The following is a 22,839-nucleotide window of genomic DNA, read 5'->3' as shown; positions in this document are numbered from 1 at the left end:
GGTGCTTGCACGGAATTTCCACTTGTGTCCCAAATGTGCCGGTCTCACACATCTGCCTGGAAACACCACGTGCAGCTGCTGAGCAGTTCCCTCAGCAGAGCAGCACACTTTCATATTCTTTTAATCCACTCCCAAAGCCAAGAAATCTTTACCAGCTAACGAACAGCTTTTGGCACCGGTGCCGAAGGCAGAGGTCCGGGGGGTGCAGGCCAAATCCCTTCAGCTGGAAGGTATTGTGCTGTTGTTTATTTTGGAAGCGCAGATGCAATTGATTCTAGTGTTCAGTCTTCTGGTGTCACCAATTCCCAGGAATGAGATCTTGGCCTTGTGCATGTAAGTGGAAAATATCCATAATTTTCAGTGAGATGGGGAGCTCATCCAAGTTCCCTCTGTGAACAGAGCTTCTTAGCAATGTGTTGCTGTGCGTTCAGGATGGGATTTGGCTGAGGTGGAAATAAAACAACTGTTGACTTGTCTGCAAGCAGTGGTTTTTGTGATTTTTTTTTTTGCGTATTGGTGATATTTCGAGTGGGATTTCAGTGCTCCCATTGCCTCCCACTACTGTTTTGCTGAGGTAATTGTCTGTTTGATGGCTTGCAGCTTTGTCAGAATTACACAAACTTCTCACGTGCTGGATTTTTGAACAAATATATTGGTGAAAACATTATTTCTGAAAGTGAAAGTACCTTTGTTAAAATTGCTGTTAGCTTTTCTGATCAGAAATCATTATCCTTCAAAGTGTTGGAAGAGCAAAGGAGTCACTCCAACACAAAAAGCTTGGCATGTCTGTTTTGGTAAGACAGAACACAATTTCATGAAAGTGCCCATCTTGGGGGAGTGTTTTTGCTTCTTGCACCTGCTCCAAGGTGGCTAAAGCAAAGACAGGAGGGTGGCTGGTGGCGGATGGGGATAGGGACACTGCTGTCCCGTGTCCACGATGACAGGAGCAGGCTGAGGAGCAGGGGACTTCAGCCGGGAAGAGTTAGAGGAGGGATGGATGAGCAGGGTGGGCGCACGGAGATAACAGGGCTATGAAAGCGGGGCTCAGGCTGAGGAGGGGAGGGGTGCGAGGGGGTGAAGCCCCGCCAGTGCCCCGGGCTGTGCCCGTGTCTGTGCCCCGGGTCCGTGGGATCTCCGGGCAGGTGCGGGGCTGGCGCTGCTCCCCTGGCGATGCCAGTGCCTGGTCCCCGGGCGGTAGCCGTGTCTGTGCCCCGGGCTGTGCCAGTGCCTGGTCCCCGGGCGGTGCCCGTGTCTGTGCCCCGCGTCCGTGGGATCTCCGGGCAGGCGCGGGCCTGGCACTGCTCCCCTGGCGATGCCTGTGTCTGTGCCCCGGGCTGTGCCAGTGCCTGGTCCCCGGGCGGTGCCCGTGTCTGTGCCCCGCGTCCGTGGGATCTCCGGGCAGGTGCGGAGCTGGCACTGCTCCCCTGGCGGTGCCTGTGTCTGTGCCCCGGGCTGTGCCAGTGCCTGGTCCCCGGGCGGTGCCCGTGTCTGTGCCCCGCGTCCGTGGGATCTCCGGGCAGGTGCGGGGCCGGCGCTGCTCCCCGGGGCGGGGCGGGGCGGGGCGGGGCAGCGCGGCCGCCCTCGGGCTCGGCAGCGGGGCCGAGCGGCGCCCGGGATGTTCAACCGGGCCGTGAGCCGGCTCAGCAGGAAGCGGCCGCCCTCAGGTACCGGGGACGGGGGCGGCGAGCCCGGGGAGAGCCCGCGGCCGCTCCCGCCGGGGAAACGCCGCGCCGCGCCGCGCTCGGGGCCGGGGCCGGGGCCGGGGGAAGCGCGGGGCTCACGGAGGTCCCTGGGCCCCGGCGGCGCTGGGGGCCGGGGCCGGGGCTGCTCGGGGGCTCCTCCGGGCCTCGGCGAGCCCGCGGGGCCGCGGGGATGCGCGCTCGGGGCGCGCCCGGGCAGCGGAGCCGCGCTTCCCGCTGAGCGCGGAAGAGGGAACCGCGTCGTGCTCGGGCTTGTGCCGCGGAACTGCTGCTGTTACCGGGGCCGAGGAGACGGCCCAGGACATCAGAGCCGGGCTGTTCGAACTCCAAACTGACTTTGAGGAGTTTGCCTTTGGAGGGAGCGTTTCTAGCCAGCCGGAAGGGAGATTTCCGAGGAGTAATAACGTAGGGCATCACGGATCCCTGTGTGGACAGGCGCTGTAACGCGGTTGTGTGTTTCGTAGCCCCGATGCTGCGAGTCTGTCGGTTCCGAGGGGTGACGGCTGATGTCTGTCACTGCTGAGACATTTGGTGCAGCTGTTGCAATCTCCAAATCCTAGAAAATAACGCTGTGTTTTGTGATGCGCAGGAAGAAGTTGAAATCTTTCTAAGAAAAGCCGCGAGATCTTTGTTTGAGTTGTTTGGGTTTTCTGAGGCTTTTTTGCTTTGGGGTGTTTTTGGGTCGGGGAGGCGGGGAGGGGTTCTTATAAAGGCTATATGTCTGGTGAACATTTTCAGAGATGCTACAAAAGAGGAACGTCCCTTTAATTTCCTTCCTTATAGTTAAAAGTGGAATCCAGTAGCCATCTGTTGCTGGAGACAGTCAAAAGAGGATGTTGAGGCTCATGCTCTGAACACCCCACGTGTGCAAAGGACAGCTCTGCTCTAGCATAAAGGGCTAAAATTCAGCTGCTACTAGGAAAGTATTGTTGTGCGAGGATTCATCCGCTGATGCTTGGATACATGGAAAGTAAGGGAATTTTCCCCTTTCAGCTGCTTGCTTATGATGTTTCCCACAGCTTCATACCTTGGATTTATTAATTCCAGACTGGTGATCGTTGCTGGGTAGGCATTCCGGCTGGGTAGGCACTGTAGGACAAGACAAGGTATTCAGAATGCTTTTCAAGTAACAATAAAGGCTCGTGGCTTGCAGATTCATGGTCCAGGTGGATGAAAGGGAGGAGTGGTCAGAAGTTCTTCAAAAAGAAGTGGAAGCAGCTTTTCTTGTACACCAATGTTAAGCACAGAGTAAGGAACGTGCTGTTGGCACGGCGCTTTTGTCACTGTGTGTGTGTGGCAGTTGTTGTTTGTTAGGGAGTGTGCAGAAGGCGTGTGCGGGAAGGAGATGGGCAGAACAGGCGACAGGGCAGGGACGCGTTCGGCAGGATTCTGTGCAGGGTGTGAGTGTGTGCCGCTCGATATGGGGCCACAAAGGCCACGGTATCAACAGCTGGGGAGGGCCAGCAGCTCGGGAAGCCGCTGTAGTGTGCAGTGCCTCTGGAAGCAGGGCGATCAGCGTGTCCAGCTCGATTAGCCGTGAATGAAGCGCTCCGTTTGATGGGCTCCCGCAGGTTTTCCCTCTTCGCGCTTGTCAAAAACAAGGGCCGGGACTGGGAGTTGTGGCCGGCAAAGCTGTATATATCGATGGTATTGATACCCCCGGGGATTCCAGTCCGAGTTCCTGTTTGGAGGACGCAAATATTTGGCATTTTTGATAGCACTCTTCAGCTGCTAATCACGGCGTTCTGAGCGCTGCACTCACCGTTCTGCTGCTAACAAAGAGCCTTTATCCTCAGCCTGCCGCTGCCGTGCCATTGTGCGATGGGAATGCGCCTTCTGCGAGTTTTCCCTCGAAAATAACGCTCCAGATAACGCAACTGCCTGTTTGCTGGCTTGGGAGCATGGAGCGCTCTGAAGAACGGTGCTGTTAAAAGAAGCACTTAATCCTTTGCTGCGCTGGTAGGAGCAGCGGCTGCTCCCTGCACATCGTGCGAGCGGTTGTGTCTCTGAAGCAGATTTCCAACTCAGTGGAAAGTTTCTTTCCGCAGAAACTCGCACAACTGCGCTCTGCTCTGCGTGCCTTGCTGCCTTTCTCTGCCTCGTGCTTTCGAGCCCGTGTAAAAGACAGCAAGCTCTGCTCTGAAATTTAATCAGCGTGTCATCATGTAATACATGTACTGTAGTGTAAGGAATGTGGTTAACCTGTTCATCATCTGATGCACGTTGTGTGTGTTGCTCTTACCAGAAATACTGGTGGGAGAAGTGCCATTTTGTTGTGCCCTTTGTGATGCAGAGAATTATCTCCCAGTTTTTAGTAACAGCAAATGTCTGCCTTCCTCATTTAAATGATGGTGCAAATGTATGTGCATCTTGGTTGTTGTTAAACAATGGTATCAAAGTTGTTGTTTCCCAGGCTGTATTGCTCAACTTCGTCAGCAGGTGATTTTAACAGGAGAAAGTTATCTTTTTATAAATATCAGAGATAAACAGGTGTCAGGAGGATCATTCGTGTAACTGCACTGCTGTATTGCCTCCTCAAATGAAATGTTCCAGACTCATTTGTTTGCCCTTCAGTGAAAGTATCATTTTTGAGGTAATTTAGTAATAGAGATGGATTTGGACGTCAGCTTCTGGAGTCATTTGTGGGGAAAACCTCTTTCCCATCTTTTAATCTCCTAAAAAAATTCTGAAAATCCCATATTAAATCTGCTACACGAAACCAGCGCGTGGAGTGGGAAGTTACGATCCTGCCTGGGGGGACGTCGGGTCACTTTTGTATTAAAATAAATGCTGGTGATGGCATATTTAATGGGACATAATAAAAATACCCGGCAGTTTTAATAGCCTCATAAAATTTCAGGGTGTTTCCTACTGCCACGTGCATTTTATGTTTGCTTTGAAGGGGAGTGTTGGTGTTTTCTGGTGGACATGGGGATTGATGGAGCCCACCTTGGTGCCCCCAGCCTTGGGGTGGGCAGTGCTGGGAGCTGTGGGCTGGGCTGAGCTGGGATTGCACCTCCGGTGGCACAAACACCTGAGACATCCCACAGCCTCTGCTCTGGGGACATAAACGAGGCAAGGGATAAATGGAAGGGTTGCAATGAGCAGACAACCCTTGTGTCTGCACCACAGTGTTTCTGGGGTTGTGGGGAGCTGGGGAAGCGAGGAAATAAACTGAGTGACAGGGTCCTGTACAAGGCTCAGCAGAATGGACCTAGGAAGATGTCATGTTGTCCCTCAAAAAACTGATTTTTGTTCTGTTAAGGCTGTAGGAGGAGAATGCAGGGAAAAGGGGAGTAAGGGGAGCAGAGCTTGGAGGAGACAAGGAGGAGAGGGGGAAGAACATACATGGAGGGGTAGAGGTGGGCTGTGCTGGGTGGGCTGGAAGTGAGAGGAAGATGGGGAAAATGATGATCAGGGAGGAGTGAGAATGGCCAGCAATAAAACTGAAGATCAGTCAAAGCAGCAGAAGAGAAGCAGATGGACGTATCCTGGCTTTGTGGAAGGACTTATTCTGGCCTTTGCTCACCAGAGGGGTGTTTTTTGGTGGTGTTTTGTTTTTTTTTTTTTTTAGATTTTCAAGGCTCTGGCTCATTGAAACACACGCTTTTCAAAGTAATCATTAGGGTCCACTTCAGATTTGGCTGGAAAAGAAGCACTGGGAATCCCATGTTCGCCCCTTCTGTGGTGTGCTAAATCATATGCTCAGTGAGGGAATGGCCTGGTTCTACACACACAGGGCTGCCATCCACTCCAAGGTGAACACGAACATAACAACACACCCGAGCTCCTCAGAGGATTTTGTGTTCTGCTGCAATACACTTGGCCGTTCCCACTCAAATCTCGCAGATTTTACTGAGATTAGATGCCCAAAACCTTTGAGTCAGGCTTCTAAAACAAATTTTTCAAGTGCTAATCAAGAACCACATCCTTTTGCACGAAGGGGGGCAAACTGAGGCTGTGTTCACTCACTGCGCTCTTGTCACAAGTGAAGGCTGCAGCTGCGGCTTGGAGACAATCCTTAGGTTCTGGCTCCTGACCTTTAAACTAGCGGGGAGTTTCTAAAACAAAATCCCCTCTCCTCTCAAGGCAGAAGAGATGTTCAATCATTTAAACCAGTCGTAAAACAAACAGATTCCACAGGTCCTTACCAAGCGAAGCTCAGGAGCCTCTGCTGTCATGCCAATATTCTGTAGGGCTTTAACCTCAGCTTTATTTCCAGTCACCAACTGGAAAGGGCATCTGCTAGTGTGTATTTATATATATATGTATATACATATATGTAAGTGTGTGTGTTTCTGCATAGAGAGTTTTTTGAGGTACTTAGTGAGGATTAGTTTCATGGTGAAAGAAAGGTTTTTAAAAGCAGAGCTTAAGCAGAAGTTAGCCAGATGCAGATTTCCAGTATGCTGGCAGGGACAAATGAAGGAGTTATAAATAGAAGCTCTACTGATTGCAGTGAGAGTTTTGTGCATCCCTCCAGTGCATAGTGACCTGAAGTGCAGCTCTTATCCTTCTGACTTCCCTCCTGTGTTCCCAGGGCATTTTGTGTGTTAAGAGCAGAGGAGGCTGAGCACTTTATGTCTGTGTTAAGAGTTTTGCAGATGAGCAATAGCATTCCTGGAGTTTTTTCAAGTAATAGGTTTTCTGAAGGGTAGCCAGCAAAGGGTTTCTTTTTTTTTTTTTTTTTTTTTTTTTTTTGCCATCACCAGCCTCGAATGAAATGCACTTGTTCCTGGGATAGACAAAACAGAAATTGGATTCCATCTTTGCTGTCTGTGAGAAGGCCGGCTGGCAGGTCAGGAGTGGGCACAGTCCAGTACACCTCATGAAAGGAGAATTTCAGGACATGGAAACAAACAGTAAAATCATCCTCTTGCCCAAAACCAGGTTGACTCAGCTGGAGTGAGGCTCTTCTGCTGGGTGTCTTTCCTCCCATTGGACTAGGTTAATATCTTGGGCTGGTTCTCCTGCCAATCAAACCATTGTTTTCCTTTCTCTCTCTGCTTTTATCGAGCATCCAGCTCTCAATGATGATCCTCTCCTTAAAAATAAATTTCACGTGTGTGACTGACCAGAAGTTCCTTTCGGGAAGCCAACACCATTGACAGTGCCAGAGCGAAGTACGGACAGTGGTCATTGTGTTCCCCAGGCAGGAGGTGCTTGAACTTCTGTAAAACAAAGAGTGCCTCCTTCCATGCTCATGAATTATGTAGCTGTAAGGAATTTTTGCCTCCTTACAGGCAAAGCAGAATCCAAGGGTCTGTATGTTGTATTTATTTTCAGTTTTATGGTGTTTCCTTTAAAGAGAGCGGCTGAAATCAAGAGTGCAGGGGGAAATGGGGGAGACATCCACGTGACTGATACTTGTCTTTTCTAAAGATGCTCCTTTTTCCTTTCCTTTTTTCCCCTCCACAGAGATAAATGACGGCGAGGGCCACCCAAGCAGCAGCCACCAAACCTTGAAAGGAACCTCGAAATGGGCGACATCACTGGAGAACCTCCTGGAGGACCCGGAAGGAGTGAAACGGTTTAGGGTCGATATATTACATATGGATATTTACATAAAGCAAAATCCGGGCTTTAAAGCAGAATGAGCCTCAGCATGAAGGGTGCTCACGTCCCTCTCCTCTAGACAGGTGCCCTGAGCAGAGCTGCGGCTGTGCCACTGGCAGCAATCTGATGACTCCGTGGCTCTTGCTCTGTGTTCAGCAGCTCTGCTGAAAAGATTCAGTTTACTACAAAGTGTGGGCTGGTGCAGCTCAAAATGGCTCGAAGTTTAATTAGGTGAGGGTGGTGAGTTGGTGTTTGGAGGCCTTCTTGCCATATTAGACGTGAGAATAGGAGCTGCCTTCTTGAGAGTGCTTTTGCCACACCATGCTGATGAAATGCACTGGGGTAAAAGGGTTTTCTGCCAGACTGGTTTGAAAAGCGAGTTAAACAAGAATTACAAAATGCTGATTTCAAATTCTTAAAAAAAAAAAAAAAAAAAAAAAAGAAAAAAGAAAAAGAAAAAGTAATCTTGGTGCTGTTTAATTCCTTAGTCTCTATTTTCTAACACTTGAAAGAGAAAATTGATGATCTCAGAGCTATAAAATTTTCAGTCATTGTATTTCATAAATAAGTTTACTGTACATTTTTCCCCTTTTAAAGCATGCCTCACTTTTGGAGGAATGTGCTGTGTTTAAACAGCACAGAGAGCACAGCTACATCTTCTGCTTCAGTTGGTTTAAGTGAATTTACTGCCACCGATGATCACGTTTAGAAACACTTTTATTTGTAGAGATTTTGCTCACTACAAAAATCAGAAAGATGCTACATGAGAATCCCAAGTGTTTTTTGACCCTCATTAAATCAGTTCATTTTACTCACCTGGTAATGAATTCAAATATTTTTGGATTTCCCTTGGAGCAGAGGCTGTAAAAGTGCTCGAGTTATTTAAGGGAGGCTGAAGAAACAATTCCTGTTAGTTACTGCTGTGGCCCGAGATGAGTGCAGCCCATCCTCCTCCTGGAATGCTGCTTTCAAAGTGCAGAATATCAGTGTTCAGCATCAGTTCTGCAGATGCACGAACACAGTGGTTCTGTGACACTGGGCTGGGTAAACTCATGGTAAAATTAATTGTAGGCACCTTCTGGTTCTAACAGCTGTAATAGAAGGGAAAAACCACTGAGAAATTGGATCCTAACCTTTGTGTTGTTTGTGTTTCCCTTTCCCAGGAATTTTTAAAGAAAGAATTTAGTGAAGAAAATGTTTTGTTCTGGTTAGCATGTGAAGAATTTAAGAAAACACAGGGAAAAAAGCAGGTATGTTTCCTAAATAAATTCTACTTGTCAACAAAGTTTACTTAGCAGAGCTGGAGCTAAAACATCTCTGTTTCATAATGTGCTTTTTGTGAATGCAAATAAATATATTAGAAGAACTTGCACTAAAATCACCCTGGTGGAATTGTTTGGAAACAAATCCGGTTCTATTTCAAATCAAAACAAAGTGCTGAAATTGTCAAGTTTCCCGTGTTTTGAAAACTGAACTTTTTGTAGTTTCTAGGGAGTAGCCAAAGTTTTATTAATTCAGTGATGTTGCATCATCTTGTTTGCAAATATAAAGATACTTCATTCAGAACTTTTTTAGACCGCAGCAGCTATTATACAGAAATTTACACTGCTGTGATATCTTAGTGGAACATAAGAATAACAAATGTCCCAAACAAAAATATTTTACAGCACCAAAATGAAACATTTGGCCTTATCAAATTACAAGTTACAAAACAAAAGGGGTCTGTTTAAACTTTTCTGCTTAAATATTTATCCAAATTGATGTATACCTGCAGAACCTTTCCATTTTGATGACAGCTCTATCTTTCCAGTAGGAAATAGTCTATTGGAAAATTTTTCAACCAGGCACCTCCAATAAGTTTTGGTTTTTTCCACTGTGTGGATTTTGCATTACATTTAGATCCACCAGGAACACAGCATCCACTTTCACATTTAGACTTTGAAGCCCATAGGATCTGGCCTAAAATATTAAAATATGTACCATGGTTTGTTTGCTTGTTTCTCAAAAAGTTTTTGTGTATTTTTTTGTTTTGTTTTGTTTTGTTGTTTTCTTGAGAAATTTCAAGTTTATCTGCTCTTTAAGAGCTCATTCAGTGAGTATGAAATTAAGGAATTTCAAAAATCCAAGTGAGTATCCCTGTCCTTGGGAGTTAGACTCCTAGAGCTCTTTTTTGATTTTGAAATCTCTCTTGTATGCTCTTTACCTGAGTGCAGCTCTTGTTGCCAAAGCACACATTTTGGCACCATGAAGAGTGGGAAAACGCCCCTTAAACCTCTTCCAAGTGAATCACAGAATCACAAATTTGGAAGAGACCTCCAAGATCATTGAGTCCAACCCAGCCCCAACACCTCAACTAAACCCTGGCACCCAGTGCCACCTCCAGCCTTTGTTTAAACTCATCCAAGGATGGTGACTCCACCACCTCCCTGGGCAGACCATTCCTGTTCTTTATCACTCTTTCTGTAAATTTCTTTTTTCTTAATATCCAACCTATATTTCCTTTGGTGCAGCTTGAGGCTGTGTCCTCTCCTTCTGTCAGTGCTGCCTGGAGAAAGAGACCAACCCCAGCTGAGCACAGCCATCCTTCAGGGAGTTGTGGAGAGTGATCACGTCACCCCTGAGTCTCCTTTTCTCCAGGCTGAACAACCCCAGCTCCCTCAGCCCTTCCTCACAGGGTTTGTGCTCCCAGCCCCTCACCAGCCTGGTTCCCTCCTCTGGAAGTGCTCAGGGGTCTCAATGTCCACTCTGAACTGAGGGGACAGAGCTGGACACAGCACTCAGTGTCCATCCTAAACTGGGCACAGCACTCAATGTCCATCCTAAACTGGACACAGCACTCAGTGTCCACCCTAAACTGGACACAGCACTCAGTGTCCACCCTAAACTGGACACAGCACTCAGTGTCCATCCTAAACTGGACACAGCACTCAGTGTCCACCCTAAACGGGACACAGCACTCAGTGTCCATCCTAAACTGGGCACAGCACTCAGTGTCCATCCTAAACTGGACACAGCACTCAGTGTCCACCCTAAACTGAGGGGACAGAGCTGGACACAGCACTCAAGCTGTGGCCTCCTGGGTGCTGAGTACAGAAGAATGAGCTCCCTGCTCCTGCTGGCCACACCATTCCTGATCCAGGCCAGGTGCCTTTGGCCCTCTTGGCCACCTGGGCACTCTGCTGGCTCGTGTTCAGTCACTGTCACCAGCACCCCCAGGTCCCTTTCCTCCTGGGCACTGTCCAGCCACACCGTCCCCAGCCTACAGTGCTGCAGGGAATTATTGTGGCCAAAATGCAGGACTCAGCACTTGGACTTTTCAGCTTCATCCTGTTGGACTCTGCCCACCCATCCAACCATCCCAGGTCTCTCTGCAGAGCCCTCCTACCTTCCAACAGATCGACACACGCCCCCAGCTTAGTGTCACCTGCAAATTTACCAGTGAAGGACTCGATCCACTCATCCATGTCATCAATAAAAACATTGACCAGAGCTCAGACCCCCGAGGGACCCCGCTGGTGCCTCCTGCCAGCTGCATGCAGCACCGCTCCCCAGCACTCTGGGCCATGCAGCCGGTTCCTAGCCCAGCACAGAGTGCTCCTGCCCCAGCCAGGGGCTGCCAGCTTGTCCAGGAGCGTGCTGTGGGATTATCAGTGCTTGGAGGAACGGCAGCAATGCCAAGGAATAGGAATCAGATGGGAGAGCTGGGCTGGGAGAGGTGTTACGGAGTGTAGGTGTAAGAGGGCTGCGTCCAGGCTGTGGGATTCCTCTCTTAAGGTCAGCCAAATATTGTCAGCTAAAAGAGTTTCCCATCAGATTTTCAATAACAACTACAACAACAGATTTCCCTGCCTTTCCAAACAATGTATTTTGGTTAGGGGAATCTACTTTGTGTAAATATCCTGTGTTCTGCACTGAAAAAAAAAAAAAAATCCCCTCAAAACAATTTGCTGGGTTTAGCTGTGAGTATTTTTTGAGTATTGATAAATCCATAAAAATACAACGATACTATTTTTTGCAAGAAGAGGGAAATGTTCAGTTTGACTGTGAACTTTGTAACATTTAGTAATTCCGGTTTTGTGTGTCCAGTTTTGTGTATTCAGCTGCTTCAGTCTCTCATTAAGGTCCATGAATACAGAAAGTCTTGAGGAAAGAACAACCAGTCAGTCAGCTTTTCTGTAAAATCCCCTCGCTTTCAGTGGGATAATAATCATATTTCTACTTGCTAAAAAATGTCCATATTTTTAGCTGATTTAGGATTGCTAATTCAGGATGCCAATACCAAAAATGTTAAAGTGATGTACAGGGACGGGAGCTTGGTGAATCCTTCAATGAATTGCCAAATGAATGGACAGAGACATAACTAGGTTTTATTTGGGTTAATTATGCAGAACCAGTCATTCCACAGCATGGTCAGCCTGGTGTTGCCCAAATTATTACAACTGGCTGAATAAATGTGCTTTAGAATGACACAGACTTACAGTAAATTTTTGTAGCTACTGCTTATGGGCGGCTTTGTTTAGATAATTTACAAAGCCAGGAAAAACGCTAAAAATAGAAATCTTTCCAGTGTTTATGGCAGCATGAAGAGTGGATTTTTCTTCTGAAAGTTTGCATCTCTCCTTTGTGCTCACAGTCTTCTAAAACCAGTTTTTGACTTGTTTTGTAGTTGGCTTCTCCTTACAACTGGTTTCCCGCACAGATTAGCTCCTAGACGCTGAGGCTCTCGGTCAGATGAAGCTGATATCAATTTAACCCAGACTGGAGTGAGTCCAGAGGGGGACATGGAGATGCTCCCAGGGCTGAAGTAGCTCTGCTCTGGAGCCAGGCTGGGAGAGCTGGGGGTGTTCAGCCTGGGGAAGAGAAGGATCCAAGGAGAATTTCCAGTGCTAAAGGGGCTCCAGGAGAGCTGGAGAGGGACTTGGGACAAGGAATGGAGTGACAGGACGAGGGGAATGCCTTCAAACTGACCTAGGGCAGGTTTAGATTAGGTATAAGGAAGAAATTCATTTCTGTGAGGATGGTGACACACTGGAACCCAGGGAGATGATCAATGCCCCATCCTTGGAAACCTTCATTGCCAGGCTGGATGGGGCTCAGAGCAAACTCATCTAGCTGAAGGTGTCCCCTGCCCCTGCAGGGGGTTGGAAGTACCTGACCTTTAAAGTAATTTCAAACCCAAACCATTCCATGATTCTGTGAATGGGATTTCGCCCCCCTCTTTCTAAAGGATGAGATAAACTTCTCATTGCTTGCTGTGAGAGTGCTGGCACGGGGTTCTACTTGCTCAGTTCAAGCCTGCCTGAAGGCCACCGCATGAGCAGTGGGTTAGGCATGCATCGTGGCAGGGATATTTATTATTATCCTTTCTCTGCCAGCCTGGTTTTGGTTTTGTACAGGCTGCTGTTCCATCAGAGTGGGTGATGCAGGGAGCAGGGGAGATTTTTGGCAGCAGGCAGACTGCATCACTGGTCTGGGCAGGATTTAGATGGACTGAGTTCAGCCCATCAGCTTCCCCCTCAGCTCAAGGCACATCTCTGTAGCTCAAAAACAACAACAGAAGAAAGGTTACTCCTTTAAAATTGAAGTTAAAATACAAATTGTAGGTTGAGAAAGCAATTGGGTGAAGTCCACTGGTGGCAGTGAGCTCTGCTGCCACCCATGTGGCCCTTGTGTTAGGGCATGTGTTTAATTACTGAAATGGGAGGGGTGGGGATAAGGGAATAAAATTTAACTTTGAATATTGCGTTGGAGTTAGTGGTATGTTGTTGCATTTGTGACTGTTAATGAAATAAACGACATGTCAGTCGTGCTGCTTCCCAGGGTTTAGATGTTTCTCCTCTTGCAGCTGAGCTTCAAAAATAAATTACAGATTGCAGTAAATGCTTCCAGCAACAGGGAATACTTTCAGCTATTGCTATAACCCACCAAAATATGCACGTTGAAGTTTTGTAGTGAATGATTCCAGAACAAAGTCCTGCACATCCAGGAGTTCCTTCCGTTGCTTCCCACGTGGAATGTAGCAGGGTTTTAGCAGGGCTGGGAAATGCTGCACAGCTGCTGAGTGCTGGGAGCCTGGTCTGACGAGCATCTGGGGCTCCCTTTCACCCCATCTGGGAGCCACACTTGCTTGGGAGCTGAGCGTGCAGGAGAGGAAGTGGGACAGAATATTGCATCCCCTGGAGAGAGCGAGGGGGCTGCTGCAGGCAGCGCTTTGTACTCAGAGGGGATCTGGCACGGGCAGGGGGAGAGCGCACAGATGGAACTGGGGGCTGCCAGAAATCCTTTAGGAACCACCTGTGAACAAGGTCCCCGTTTAAGAGCTGTTCCAGTTCCAGAGCAGAGTCCCCTGTGCCCAGGCTTCATTTCCAGGCTGATGCAGAGCAGAGCAAGCCCCCGAGTGAGCAGGGACAATCTCTGCCTCCTCCACCTGAACCTGGCTCTGCCTGAGTGACATTTGGGGGGTGTATGAACACACTGGCAGCTTTAACTGTTCTTTCTTTTTAAAGCAAATTATAGGCTGCAGTTAATCAGCTGCTGCACTGCTGAAGCATAGACATAGCAGAGCAGTTCTATTTGCAGCAGAACCTGTGAGGTTCAGCTGTGCCTTTCCATATTTCCCCTCTGCTGTAGAGCCAGGTCCTCTGTGTCTCTGCAATGGCCTCCTCTCCCTACCACAGCTCTTTCACTTCCTTTCTTTGTTATTCTTCCTCACAAAATCCAGAGAGCCTCCCTGTTTCACCAGCCTCCCACACAGTCCTGTTGTTCCTCTCCATGCCCTTTAAACTTCCTCACAGTTACTTCTAGTTTTGTGTTCCCTCTCCAGCCTCCCTCTGCTCTTTCTCTGCAGTGCCCAGCTCGCTCCTGTGTCCTTGGGCAAGCATCTGCTGTGATTAGCAGTTCAAGCAGAGCAGATAACTTCTGAGCAGCTTTTCCCTTGGTGTGTGCGCTGCTTTTCCTCTCCCTTTCTCTTCTCTTGCTCATTTTCCATTGACTCAGCAGGAGGGTAATTTTTTTTTTTTCCCCCCAGTCCTTTGCCCCTCTCTCAAGCATGGCTGAAATTGGACAGCTGGTTTAAAAGGCACTTAGGTGGGACTGGCAATACAATTGCTGATGCAGTAATAGCTGAAGGCCCCTTCGTGCCTGCATTAGGACATTAACTTTGCCTCTTATAGCGGCCACACCTTTGATCCCTTGGATTAATTGCTCATTTAGAACAGAAGTGGCTGACCCAGTCCTCCCCGAGCTGTGAAACACGTTGGAAATTGTTAAAAAAGAGCTCACTGTGACCTCATGCACTCGACACGTAATGTTCTACCCACCAGGTGAATAATGAGATTTAAAAAGGAATATTAGAGAATGGCTGTCCCCTTCAGCAGTGACAGAGCCCCCCCAACTCTTTGGGCCCCCTGAATGCTCAAACACATGCAGCTTTTCTCCTAATTACCCCCGAGTGTAAATGTACCTCCGCTGTAAAACCTGGAAGTAATTCTGAGGCTCCTTCATGGGCAGGGTTTAAATGTTTCCTTCTTCAAGCCCTGGTCCCATCAAAGGCACAGCCCTTTAGCTGCTGCTGGAGCCCTGGTTGCCCATCAGAGGTCCCCTGGGGACACTGCTGAGTGCCCAGGGCTGGGCATGGCCCAGAGCAGCTGCTGCTGGGCTGCTCCCAGCGTGCAGAACTCAGATTGCAGCGGGGGCTTGGCTCTCGCCCGCCTCGGTTCTCTTCTCCCTCTCTGCTTCCCCTTATCCATCCATCTGGTTAAGGGCTTTCCACTCAGCTGCAGGGGCTTGTGGCCACTTAAGCTTTGAAGCTTCAAGATGCTGCTGGGGTCAGGATGTTATTGCTGTCACTGGTTTGAGAGGGAAGAGCTCTGAAATCGGGGCAAACACCAACAAACAGCTTTGTGCGCTTCACGCCCTCATTTATCAACTCGCGGGGGCTGCTGAGAGCCGTATCTTGGCCTCAGCCCAGCTGGTGTTTTCTCTAATCGTGGGGTGGGTGTTGCAGGTGAGCTGCTCTGAGGTAATGCTGAAGACGAGGTGTGTGGTGTGACACTGTTCTCTGGCAGTGGCATGGGCTGTACACTAACTTCGCTGAATTTTCCCCTGCAGTGAGTTCCCAGCTTTTCTTCCTCTGGTTTTTTTTGCCCACACTGATGATGTGCTAGGAAAAACATTTGTCTCGAAAGCAAAGACAAGGTGTAGATGATGATGCTGGGTGGTTTCACACTGGCTGCTGAGATTTAAACCTGCTCACTGCTCAAAAACCCACTTTCACTGCTGAGATTCAAACATCCCAACCTGCTGAAACCTACCGAGACCTGAATCCTGGCGGCTTTCGCTGATATCAGTGCAGCTTTTGTCCTGCAGGGGTGTTCCTCTTCCAGAACAAGTGAGATAAACCTGATACAGAGAACATTCCCGCAGCAAATAATTCTTTAAATCACTGTCCCTTTGCAGATGCAGGAAAAAGCTAAAGAGATTTACATGACTTTCCTGTCCAGCAAAGCTTCCTCCCAAGTGAATGTTGAAGGGCAGTCCCGTTTGAGTGAGACCATCCTGGAGACGCCTCACCCTCTCATGTTTCAGAAGCTCCAGGACCAGGTAAAGTTATTTCCTTCAACAACACAGTTTCATTCTTTTTTTTTTTTTTTTTGTCTGCTTTTAGTGAACTCTGCTTTTTAGCCATGGCGTGAGGTGAACAGCTAAGCACAGAGCTGGGTGTATTCCATGTTGGGGATATTAATGCAGCTGCTCTGAGATATTCCGGGTTTTTGGCCCCCATCTCACGACAACCAATTAATTAAGAGACTCAACACAATCATTCTAATTCCGACTCGGGACTTTCCTGGAAAACTGGATGGAGTTTTCTCCTGGGTTCCTGCGTGGGTAGCTCGAGAATCGCCCTGCCCAACTCAGTGCCTTCGTTTTCCTGCCTATTCACTTGTTCTGAGTCATTGCTGATGTTTGTTTCTGTAGTTGCCACTGGTTTCCTTGAGAGATCAAATGTCTTCATTTTGCTCTGCTTTGGTGTTTATACTGATGTGAATGTAACACAATTTTCTGAAAACCCTCCTCTTCTGCAATGTGCAAGGCTCCGAGGAGTTGGTCTCTGCTTTGCCTTTCCCTGAAGAGCTTGGGAGGTCTGGTAGAAAGTAGAAATTTTGCAGGCATGTCTTTAGGTGGTAAATTTTCTTGATATTTAGCTGATTTCAAAGCATAAGTTATGAAGTGAGTCATTCTTATCTGCAGCTTTCCAGCACTTGCAGTACTATTTTTAATTCCTGTACCATCCTCAGGACTACCTGTATTTTCCATTTGGCTCTTCCCTTTTGTGGAGAAACAGCACAGTGATTTAAACAGTGTCTTCGGCCCATTTCAACCAGGTATTGAATACATTGGCCGGGTCACTTGGAGGGGTCTGAGGAGCAAAGGCTCTGCTGGTTTTCAGGCAGGTTCCAAGATGTTAGCAGTGGAAATACCTGAAATACAATTTCCATGTGAAGAAACAGAGTTTTTAATGGAAGAAGTTCTGACTTGGGGGAAGGGAAGGAGATGTTCTGACAGATCTAAGCACTGCAGTTCGGGGTGAGTGACTCTAAGAGCGAAGCCGGAGAGAATACCAGAGTTAAAATATTTGCTGTCTTATAAATGACATGCACATGGAGAGCCAAGGATTAGTAATACCTGAACTGGAACCGTCCTTGACCAGGGGCAGAGGAATCCCACTAGCGTGGGAAGGAAATCTGTGAGCTTTTAAAAACAAATGCGGAGCATTTATGGGTCATTGCAAGTTTCCAGCGCTTGAAGCTACTGTTTATTGCTGTTAGATAATGGCTCAGAAGAGTTATGGTCTTCTCCAGTTTTCAATCCTTATAAAGTTATGAAGAGTGGTGTAGTTTGTTCTCTCTCAAGAGCAGTGTTAGCCACTGCTGGCACCGTGGGTCTGAAGTGGAAGAAGGCAGAGCTGGAAGCACAGAGGCTGGTGTAGGGCAGCAAGAGCTCCAGCTCTCACTGGGGGAGCTGCTGGGGGGTGGGCTGCTGCTCCTGGGGCGGCCCCAGCTGCCCCAGGACATTGGTTTGTGCTCTTAGAGTGCTTCAGAGAAATAAACCCACGTGCTGCAGAGTACCTGTGGGGGCAATGTTGCTGCTCCTCAGAGGCAGTGAGGGCACGGAGGTTCTGCTTTGGCACGTGGTTATGAACCCTGCTCTGTATATTTGGCTGAGCAGGCTGCAGAAGATCTTGATCTTCAGTGCTCTTTCTCTCTGGGAGATGCTTTAAGCGATAGCAGGAACCAGAGGGGTCTAAGTTCTTAATGCAGGCGTGAGGTTTTAACAGGAAATATCTGCCTTATGACTTTTTTCCCTTGAGCTGGTGGGATAAATTTAATTATATTGTAGCTAGCCCGTGCCAGGAGGTGTAAATTGATTTTGCTTAGCTCCGGAAGAGTTCAGACCCTGAAGATCAGGCTCTACAGAGAGTGGGTGTTTTGGGATTTTAATTTTTTTTTTTCCATATTACAATCCGTAGCTTAAAGAATGATATTTCCACGGTTTTAGACACGAACTTAAATATGTAAACAAATAGTGCTTAGTAAAACCCACCACGTAATTTATTTGTAAGGGAGCTCTTTCAGCAAATGCACAGACAAGAACAGTGGTTTTAGGTGTTTTCCTGTATCTGTCCAATTTCCTCGAGGATGTGAAATGAAAAAGCAGCTTGGGATTGGTTTTTTCCTCCTAGCAAAGAGCTGTATTACCTGACTGAACTATCAGTTAGGAGAGAGGCCTCTGAAGGTAAAGATGAGTTATCCACACACGGAGCAGCCACATCTGCAGGTCAGAATCCAGAAATTTGCCTTAGAAATTCAGTCATTCTGAGTATCATAAAAAAGAATCAGTCCTGAAACATGACTCAGAGAGGCTCCACCAGTGAAATAATAGACTTGAGGGTGGCTTTGGTTTTGCCCCAATTACAATTTTGAAGTTTATTTTTTTTCCCCCTTCCCCTCTGTTTCAAGAACAAGCAAAATATAGCCCTGACCTTGACACCTGAAGAGATTCCAGGCTCCTCTCCCAACCCTTTTGTGTTCAGAAAACTCCAAAAGAGTTGCAGATTTTTCTTTTTTTTCTCTTGTCTGGAGTGGTATAAATAGAAGAGCAGCAGTTATGCTGAGGGATGAGCCTGAACTCAAGCCCTGGGAGAAAAAAGCTGCACTTCTTGTTTCCATGCTGGCTGTGAGAAGCTCCTGGCCTAGTGAAAAGTGTAATTACACAAATTTAATCCACCAGCAATTTAAACCCACATTTTAACTGGCAAAGCACATCTGTACCAGGTCAGCTCTTTGTGGCAGGTTCCTGCAACACTTCTCATCTGGCCTGAGACCAGGCTTGGCACTTGGTCTAAAAAGGATGGGAGGATTGGCACAGGTTTAAGGAACATTGGCTAAACCGGTTGTTTCAGTGTTTGTGTAAATTATGTTATATTTCAGGAATTATTCAGAGGCTTTCCTTAGTTATCCAGGGCTCTGCATGAGTTACTTGGCAGCATTCAGGAGCCAGAAAGGTGCATAAGAGGTGTCCTCATCCTTCAGCGCTCTGCCCTGTGGCCCTGAATGCCTTCCACACACGCTGCCAGGAGCATCTGATCATCCTCCTCACTGGCCAAGGCACCTCTCCCCTCCAGAGTTAGGTGTGCAAAGCTGGCTACTGTGAAAGCTCTAACTTGATTTTTAAACTAATGTGATGGTTATTGCCCAGCAGTGACCATGGAACCCACAACTGCTACCCTTGGAGAGCTGGAAGTGAGGTTTTGTTAAACGTCCTGCTCTGTAGTAATGCTCTTGTACAAACAGAGGGAAAGGACATTGGAATTAATGCATCCTTCCCATTTAAAATCTCATTTTCCTGAGGTAATTTGCTCTGTGCTCTTTTCCCTCTCTTCCCAGATATTCAATCTCATGAAATACGACAGCTACAGCCGCTTCCTGAAGTCAGACATATTCCTAAACCATAAGAAGAGCGAGGAGCAAGAGGAGAACTCACCAGAGGCTCAGACTGCAGCTAAAAGAGCATCAAGAATTTACAACACATGAGACACAATGGATCCCTTCAGGAGAGGCAATACAATAAGGAAATTACACTCAGGAACAGCCTAGGTTTATAGCAGTTGCATTCAGGGCTTGGAAAGCTCAAAACCTTTTTAGGAGATACTTACCTTCTTAATTGCTTGAGTGACTAATTGTTTTTGCATGATAGCTATTAACCAAGCACCCATGGAAGGACTGTTTCCCAGCTAAAAAGCTGAGGTATTCCTCCACTGCATGACTTGCCTTTCATATTTCACAAGTTAAAATGCTTTCAGTTCTTGTATTTCCTTTTGTGAGGCGTCTTGGTGACGAGAAATGGGAGCTAGCGTGGTCGGGTTCTTATTTTTGCCTTGTAATTTTTATTTGGGACTAGCTCTTCCCTCCTGAACTGCTGGGAGAAGCAGCTGAGGAGTACATTTCACATCAGTTTGTGGGTGAGTCATTCATAGCAAATTTAATCATAAAGGGACAGCATCTTTCAGGGTTAAGCTCAGTAGAATCCAGTCTCTTCCTGTGTGATTTTGTTCTTGCAGGGTGATGTCTGTTTTGTTTTGCCCTTGTTGCTGAATCAAAACATTTCCCTAGTCAGGATTTTAATTTTTGTATCTCCTAAATTCCACCCCCCACCTTTTTTTTTTCTTTCTTTTGCATTAGACAATCACCTTCTTCAGAGGATGGGATAATCTCTATTCCCTTGGGAACAAAGGCTCTGAAAGAGACAGAACCTCTGAAGAACTCCTAACGGCCATTAGGAAATGTGACAGCAAATAATGAAATATCCCTCTCAGGGCACACTGATCTCAGCAAAGCTTGTCTTTGTCCCTCAGAGCACTGTGACATCAGATGCTGCTGTCAGGAGACATCTGCTCTCCCCCAGGTCTCCTGAGCAATCCTGCTCTGTGCAGCAACAGCGCTTTGGCAAAGGACCAACAAACCAAATCTGGTTTTGTTTTACTCTTTTTTTTTATTTTATTTTTTTTTCCCCCCTGCTGAAATCGCCCTGCCGAGTTTTGTTTGCCCCGCTCAAATATTTCAGGGTTTCCTAACTGTGATTCTGGAGAGCTGCTGTTGGTTTTGGGGTTCAGGCACTCTCACATCCAGCTTGAGAGCAAAGGGAATTTATTCCTGCCCTATGCAATCAAAGGCTGGTAGAGAAAGGCAATTCCCCATGGGCATTCCATGTTGTCCCGGGAAGGTGTCAGCACTGAAAAGCGCATTTTGGCAGAGTTTTTCACGTGTTCATGTGTTTTTTGGTTAATTCTCTGCAGTGTTACTAAATTGCATTTTAAGCTGGGAAAGTGTATTAGCTACTTGCTCTATTCACAAGCTTTGCAGCTGTAGTCTGGCTGTTTCCCACTCTCTCGTTATTTACTCTTCCATTTTTTTGCACTGCTTGTCTTGAACTTTTGTTTATGTGCTGGCTAATCTAAATGCACAGTTAGCTTTTGAACATTTTGTACTTTTCTTCTTTTTTTGTCAGAAAGGCCAGACGTGTTTCATACACACTGCCACTATTGATATTTAAAATCTATTTGTCATTTTTAGAGTGCAAACTCACTTGGTAGATTTGATTATTTCTTTTAACTCTGAGCTGCTCTTGCAGGTATTGTGTAAAGGAAATTGCTTCCGTGGGCTTTTCCCTAGTTAAAAGTGGGGATGGAAGTTCTGATTCCTCTCCTAGAGCTCCATGCCCTGTTCATTTTTAGGAAGACAAGGAAGAGGTCAGTGCCCCCATATGCATATTGTAAGGTGTAATTCTTAGGCACTGAGTTAATGTTCTTTTTATGCTCTCGAAAGAATTAATGGTGAAGTCATATTCCTTCAGGCACTTTCTGTGGTATTTGACCTCGTGCTTCAGCTGTGTTTCAATGTTTTACTGAATAAGAATGAACTGAACATGTGCATGAATCCTTTTTTTTTTTTTTTTTTCTTTCCTCTGATGAGGCCTAAGAAATGGGACAATCCAGTTCTGGACTTGCCAACTATTTGTAGTCTCAGGATTACCCCTTTGGAAAATCCACTGTAATAACAAATTTTTAATGCCTGCCACAGCAGAGGACAGAACTTCTGATAGCATCAAAGTCCTTGGGAGTGGCCAGCTCAACCAGTTTAGGGCTGGGGATTTGTGTTTTCCCAGTGTTTGCTGCTTTAGCCTTAGTGATATTGAAAAATTCAGCAAGGGGACATTCATGGGAAAAATGCAGGATGAGCTCTTACCACGTTTTCATCACATGGGTGCACAGCGGATTCATTTTTAATCATATTGATTTTAAAAATGCATGAGCAAGGCAGAAGAGCCTTTGAGCATCCTGTTTTAAATTGATAATAACAGAGAATAAAACCAGGAGCCGTATGAACAAAGGTAGGGTGTCAAAGAGAGAAAAGAAGTTTGCAGCTGCTTATGAGCAACACTTTCCTTGGCACTATGCTCCCTGTCAGGCGCTGCTTTTGCTTGCTCAGAGCAAATGCCCCACGTGAGCAGACACAAAGGTGCTTTACACTGCCACGAGACAAAAGTTACTGAAATGGAAATGTTTTAGAGGCATCTCTAATCCTATGGTGTTTGTTTCAATGCCTATTATGTTTCTAACCTAATGTACCTTAAGCCACAGAATTCTTAATCTTTGAGTCGCTCCTCTACCTCAGAGGCTAAAAGCTGAGTGCAGCATTCTCTTTGTGGTGCCTGGGTTTAGTTCCAACAAGTAGATTTGCAATGTGCAGAAAGCAAAGATGTTTTTTTCCTATCCATTAGAATATCTGTATTTTTCAGTAAAAGGGCAATCAAATTAAAACCGTGCGAGCAGATGTCTGTAATTGCAATTTGTGTGTATGTGGGGAGAGTTGGTATTATTACAAACTTGCTTCTGGAGATAGGTGGCACAGAACAAACCACACAGCCAGAAAAAGAACTGCTTCCCCAGGAGTAAATCCTTAATTCCAGGGGCAACTGCAAACATTGCATCCCACCTCAGGCTGTAAGTGGGTGCTCAGAGTTGCTTGATGTAGAGATTAAAGATAGGATCTACTCTTCTTCATAGAACTTACACTGAAGGTATGAGCACACAAAACAAGCAAGAGAAGATTCATGCCTGATTGCATGCCTTAAACTCTACCCTATTCTGTGTTTCTCAGCTAAAAAATAAAAATATTCTACAGATACACCAAATTTGTGTGCTGTGACAGCTCTTTTATGTTCTGAACAGAGTTTGGGGTGAGATGGGGTCATGCCCTGTAATTATCCCATTTTCAGCTCTCAGTCCTTGCTAACAGTTTACAATCTGTCCTAGTGAGTAAATTTAATTTTTGGAGGTGGGAATGGCACAGTGGGGCTCACCTCTGACTGGGCTGAGGTCTGAGCAAATTGCAGTAAATCACTTGAACATGGGAAGATGCTTCTTGTACCTGCTTCATCTCCCATTTCTTTTGTTCCTGCTTCATTTCTTGCATTGCCCTTGCCAGCCCACTGGTGTGGAGAAGGAGGGTTTGAAAAATCAGAG

The 22,839-nt window shown here is 46.8% G+C and overlaps 1 protein-coding gene across 3 annotated transcripts; it reads left to right on the top strand.

Moving 5' to 3' along the window:
- The first annotated feature begins 1,574 nt into the window (after positions 1–1,574).
- RGS10 (regulator of G protein signaling 10) lies at positions 1,575–22,505 on the top strand. Of its 3 annotated transcripts, none has more exons than XR_005702036.2 (6): positions 1,579–1,664; positions 7,119–7,237; positions 8,420–8,506; positions 15,714–15,857; positions 19,202–19,561; positions 19,997–22,505. XR_005702036.2 is itself a non-coding variant. In XM_040071938.2 (5 exons), the coding sequence occupies exons 1-5, from the start codon at positions 1,616–1,618 to the stop codon at positions 19,346–19,348; spliced, it is 546 nt and encodes a 181-aa protein (XP_039927872.1). In that variant the 5' UTR covers positions 1,575–1,615; the 3' UTR covers positions 19,349–22,505. The 3 variants fall into 3 exon arrangements, 1 of the variants encoding a protein (XP_039927872.1); XR_005702035.2 differs by having other exon boundaries at positions 19,202–19,776; XM_040071938.2 differs by having other exon boundaries at positions 1,575–1,664; positions 19,202–22,505.
- The last annotated feature ends 334 nt before the right edge of the window (positions 22,506–22,839 follow it).

Source organism: Hirundo rustica, chromosome 8 (assembly GCF_015227805.2).
Source record: "Hirundo rustica isolate bHirRus1 chromosome 8, bHirRus1.pri.v3, whole genome shotgun sequence".
Lineage (NCBI taxonomy): Eukaryota > Metazoa > Chordata > Aves > Passeriformes > Hirundinidae > Hirundo > Hirundo rustica.
This window is presented reverse-complemented; position numbering and strand designations above follow the sequence as displayed.